The 5,000-nt window shown below is 54.1% G+C and overlaps 1 protein-coding gene across 3 annotated transcripts in view; it reads left to right on the forward strand.

The window, feature by feature from the left end:
- The window catches only part of LOC115551169 (vitamin D3 receptor A), a 67,272-nt gene that overhangs the window by 56,211 nt on the left and 6,061 nt on the right, over positions 1-5,000 (forward strand). For all 3 annotated transcript variants that reach the window (XM_030366748.1, XM_030366757.1, XM_030366738.1), the window contains 3 exons: positions 1,693-1,877; positions 2,512-2,611; positions 4,253-4,430. In XM_030366748.1, the coding sequence (XP_030222608.1) occupies positions 1,693-1,877; positions 2,512-2,611; positions 4,253-4,430 (463 nt within the window). The remainder of the gene's footprint in view (positions 1-1,692; positions 1,878-2,511; positions 2,612-4,252; positions 4,431-5,000) is intronic.

Raw genomic sequence — 5,000 nt, forward strand, 5'->3', positions numbered from 1 at the left:
CTGCTTTCCTGTGTCCTGGCCGGGGTAAATATTGTGTTACGCTGTTGGTTTGTAGAGGAAAGCAACCCGCATACAGGAGGGAGGGAGGGAGGGAGGGAGAGAGAGAGAGAGAGGAGGAGAGAGACGGAGAGAGAGACAGAAAGAGAGGAGGAGAGAGACAGAGAGAGAGACAGAAAGAGAGGAGGAGAGAGACAGAGAGAAGGACAGAAAGAGAGGAGGAGAGAGACAGAGAGAGAGACAGAAAGAGAGGAGGAGAGAGACAGAGAGAGACAAAACGGAGGAGGAGAGAGACAGAGAGAGAGACAGAAAAAGAGAGGAGGAGAGAGACGGAGAGAGAGACAGAAAGAGAGACAGAGAGGGAGAGAGAGACGGAGAGAGATCAGGGATGTCAGGAGGGATCTGTTAATTATGCAGGCTGAGATATGTTACACCAGGGTTCTGGTTTTGTTTTACTTGTTCAGGAACAAGATGTCTGCTTGTTCCTAAGGTGACTCTCTCAGGTCGAAACGTGTTCCAGAGCCGCACAAGAACCGCGCTAAATTTAGTCTTTTGGTAAACACTTTTATTTAAAGTGACCGGAAAACAATCAAAGCACACAACTAATAACTGGAGCCACTGCAGCAGAAACTCTGCCTCCCTCTTTCTGTCTCTGGATCCGTCCTGATGGAGGAGCTCCGCCTGGGACCAGAACTCTGGGACAGCACGTGTCTCAGGAGGTAGATTTAGGTTGGCTGGTTACCCGGAAGGTTGCTAGTTCAATCCCCAGCTCCTCCTAGCTGAGGGTCGAGGTTGTCCTTGAGCGAGACACCTAAAGGCCCAGTCACACCCTACGGTAAATACGGATACGGACCGTTTCGTCCGGTCCCGGAGGTGTTTCGTCCGTCATGGGTCCGTCCCGTCCTCTGAGCTTACGAATGTAGAGTGCCCCGAGAGAAATGGACCCGAAATCGAGGCGGCAGTATAGAGTCAAAAGTCAGACCTTTCGCGAAAATAGATCAGTATAATATCTGATATGTATATATATATTGCATATATTATACTATATACCTGACCTTTTTATTTTATTGTTCCCCTGCTTTGGCAATGAGTTGTAACTGGTAATTTAGCAACATTTTGAGGAGATAATCTGCGGGTTGGTGAGGGGTGTCACATGCCACCGGCACTAGGCCTACACTTTTTGCACTTTTCTTTGCTGATTTCGGATGACACAAAGCAAAATCATCTCTACAGATGTCATGTTTGCGATTGTCTGTGCCGTTGATTTGTGACACGACAGTCACTGCCCTCTAGAGGACGTATTGCGTAACATCCATAACAACGCTGAAACCAGACGGAGGTATGAAGGGTAGTCCCGGAGACAACGTTTGGGGAGGACGGACGAATTTCGTCCGGATCCGGAGGTAGGAATCGGCCTTTTACCCTAACAGCTCTCGACGAGCTGGCTGTCGCCTTGCGTGGCTGACACAGCCTTTGTTGTGAGAAAGTGACTGGGGAACGTTAGGTTAGGCACTATTGTAATGCGCTTTGAAAGGCGAATTGTTAGAAAAAGTGCTGTATGAATGCAGTCCATTTACAATTCAACTCGGTTAAATTGTAAGAGTCCACTCAGGTGGAACTCTTCTGGTACTGGATCATCACCTCTGGTCTCACTGTCCCTCCCCCCCCCTCCCTCCCTCTCTCTCTCCCCTCCAGTCATCCTGACCGACGAGGAGGTGCAGAGGAAGAAGGACATGATCCAGAAGAGGAAGGAGGAGGAGGCGGCCCGGGAGGCGCTGAGGCCCCGGCTGAACGAGGAGCAGGCCCAGGTCATCGCCTCGCTGGTGGAGGCCCACCGCAAGACCTACGACGACTCCTACTCCGACTTCTCACGCTTCAGGGTCAGCCGTCGCTCTCTCTCGCTCCCCCGTCTCACTCCCTGTCTCACTCCCCGTCTCACTCCCTGTCTCACTCCCCCATCTCACTCCCTGTCTCACTCGCTCTGTGTCGCACCGCCCCCATCCCCTATCCCATGCTCTCATTCAAAGATCTCTCCCTATCACTCCTACCGCACTGGATCGTTTCCCCATCTCACTCTCTCACTCCCTACCTAAGTCTCTATCTGACTCACCGACCCACATCTCACTCTCTCGCGTATCACCTCACTCCATGTCTCACTCTCTCACTCCATGTCTCACCCTTTATCTCTTTCGACAGCTCATTCTCTTACCCTCTATTATCACGATCTCACTCCCTGTTTCACTCTCCAGCTACGTTCCTATCTCACCCGTTATCTCTCTCCCTATCTCGCTCTCTCACTGCCTTTCTCGCTCCCTCACTCCTGATCTCACTCCCCCATCCCTGTCTCACTCCATAACTTCCTGTCTCACTCCCTGTCTCACCCCCTGTGTCCTCATCCTGTCTCACCCCCTGTGTCCTCAGCCTGTCTCACCCCCTGACCCTGTGTCCTCAGCCTGTCTCACCCCCTGACCCTGTGTCCTCAGCCTGTCTCACCCCCTGTCTCTGCGTCCTCAGCCTCCGGTGCGGGACGGTCCGGTCACGAGGAGCGCCAGCCGGGCTGCCTCCCTCAACTCCCTCTCAGACGCCTCCTCAGACTCCTTCAACCACTCCCCTGGTAGGAGGAGCAGACACACACACACACACACACACACACACACACACACACACACACACCCCACAGACACACACACAGACACCCCCCCCCCCCCCACAGACACACACACACCCCCTTCAACCACTCCCCTGGTAGGAGGAGCACACACACACACACACACACACACACACACACCCCCCACAGACACACACACAGACACCCCCCCCCCCCACAGACACACACACACCCCCTTCAACCACTCCCCTGGTAGGAGGAGCAGACACACACACACACACACACACCCACAGACACACACACACCCCCTTTAACCACTCCCCTGGTAGGAGGAGCAGACACACACACGTACGCACGCACGCAGGCACACACACACACACACCCCTGGTAAGAGTGCACACACACACGCACACACACACAAACACACACACACACACACACACACACCCACCCCTTCAACCACTCCCCTGGTAGGAGGAGCACACACAGACACGCAGACACACACACGCACACAAACACACTCACTCACACACACTCACTCACACACACTCAGACACACACACCCGGACACACACTTTGCGGGGTGACTCAGTGTTTCAAGTGAGACCCTGAAAGAAGTTCATCAGCTCAGCAAGCTTCCTCACGCTGAAAGACTGACCCTCGTTACAAACAAATCAAAAGACAAACCCACTCCGAAGGGTTTCCTGGTGGGTCGTGATCTCCCGCTACTGACCCTCAGGGTCTTGTGTCTTCGTGATGAGTGGAACCGAATTTGAATGAATGTCTTTCATAAAGGATCGTTTCAATCCTGCCGGTGGGCATGTACTTGTCGTACGGACGTGAGTCGGGACACGGTGGTTATTCAGGTTAGGAAGGACAGGTCCTCTGAGAGACGACCTGCTCCCCACTGACCCTGAGAGAGCCTGTCTGTCTCAGCCCCCCAAAACACACAAAGAGCCCAACCCAGACCGCTTATGTGATGAATGTTATGAACTTTAATAGTTCTGGTGCTTTTTTTGGTTACGTCTTCATCGTTGAATGCACTTCTTTCAAATCTTCAGACAAAATGTAATGAAGGAAGGAAGGTCTATGTCTGGGAGTGAGACAAGCTGTTTGTTACATTGGTGACGACTCCCCTGTTTCTCATCGGTTTTCTCTCCATCCATCTCTCCTCCTTCCTTCTCTTCTCCTCCTCCTCCACCTCCCTTCTTCTCCCCATCCTTTCTACCCTTATTCTCTTCCTCTCCTCTCCCCCCCCTCCTTGTCGCCTCTCTTCTCTTCTTACCCTACTCCCCCTGGCCTCCTCCGTCCTCTCCTCTCCTCTCCTCCTCCTCTCTCTCCTCTCCTCCTCTCTCTCCTCTCCTCCTCTCTCCTCTCCTCACCTCCCTCCTCCCCCCTCTCTTCCTCCTCTCTCCTCTCCTCACCTCCCTCCTCTCTTCCTCTCCTCCCCTCCCTCCTCCCCCCTCTCCTCCTCCCTCCTCACCTCACCTCCCACCTCCCCCCTCTCTTCCTCTCCTCTCCTCCCACCTCCCCCCTCTCCTCCTCCTCTCACCTCCCTCCCCTCTCCTCTCCTCCTCCTCACCTCCCTCCACTCTCCTCTCCTCTCCTCCCCCCTCTCCTCCCCCCTCTCCCCCCTCCCTCCCCCAGAGTCTGTGGACACCAAGGTGAACTTCACCAACCTGCTGATGATGTACCAGGACGGGGCGGGGAGTCCTGACTCCAGCGAGGACGACAACAAGCTGTCCATGCTGCCTCACCTGGCCGACCTGGTCTCCTACAGCATCCAGAAGGTCATCGGCTTCGCCAAGATGATCCCGGGCTTCAGGTACTGACCGGGGGGGGAACAAGGCCTGGAACGCTGCGATCGATGGTTAGACAAAGAGGCCGGAGGTGGAGACTGTGGTGGTGGGTCGATGCGATGCGTTTCTATGTTTTGTTCGCCTGCTTCGGAAGCCTTTTTCGTCAGCTTTCGCTGAGCTTCAGGGACGCGGCAGTGAGTCAGGGGGGAGGGATTGTGTTGTAAGCATGTGGGTATAAATTTGCGTATGAATGGGTGACTGCGAGGTAATAATTGCACGGCGTTTTTGTGTGTCTGAAAGGCGCTCCGTGAATGCAGTCCCATTTGTATAACGCTTCTTCAAATGTGGCTCTCTCTTCCTCTCCTCTCCTCCTCTCTCCTCTCCTCACCTCCCTCCTCCCCCCTCTCTTCCTCTCCTCTCCTCCTCTCTCCTCTCCTCACCTCCCTCCTCCCCCCTCTCATCCTCCTCTCCTCCTAGAAACGTGTCACGATTGGTAATATTAAGATTTAACATCGTAAGTTTCAAGGCTTTCTCCTCGCGGAGAGCGTCGGTCCGTGGAGGCGCGGGGTATAAGGAAGGCTCATTAATAGATCAGG

The sequence above is a fragment of the Gadus morhua genome, chromosome 1 (genome assembly GCF_902167405.1).
Source record: "Gadus morhua chromosome 1, gadMor3.0, whole genome shotgun sequence".
Lineage (NCBI taxonomy): Eukaryota > Metazoa > Chordata > Actinopteri > Gadiformes > Gadidae > Gadus > Gadus morhua.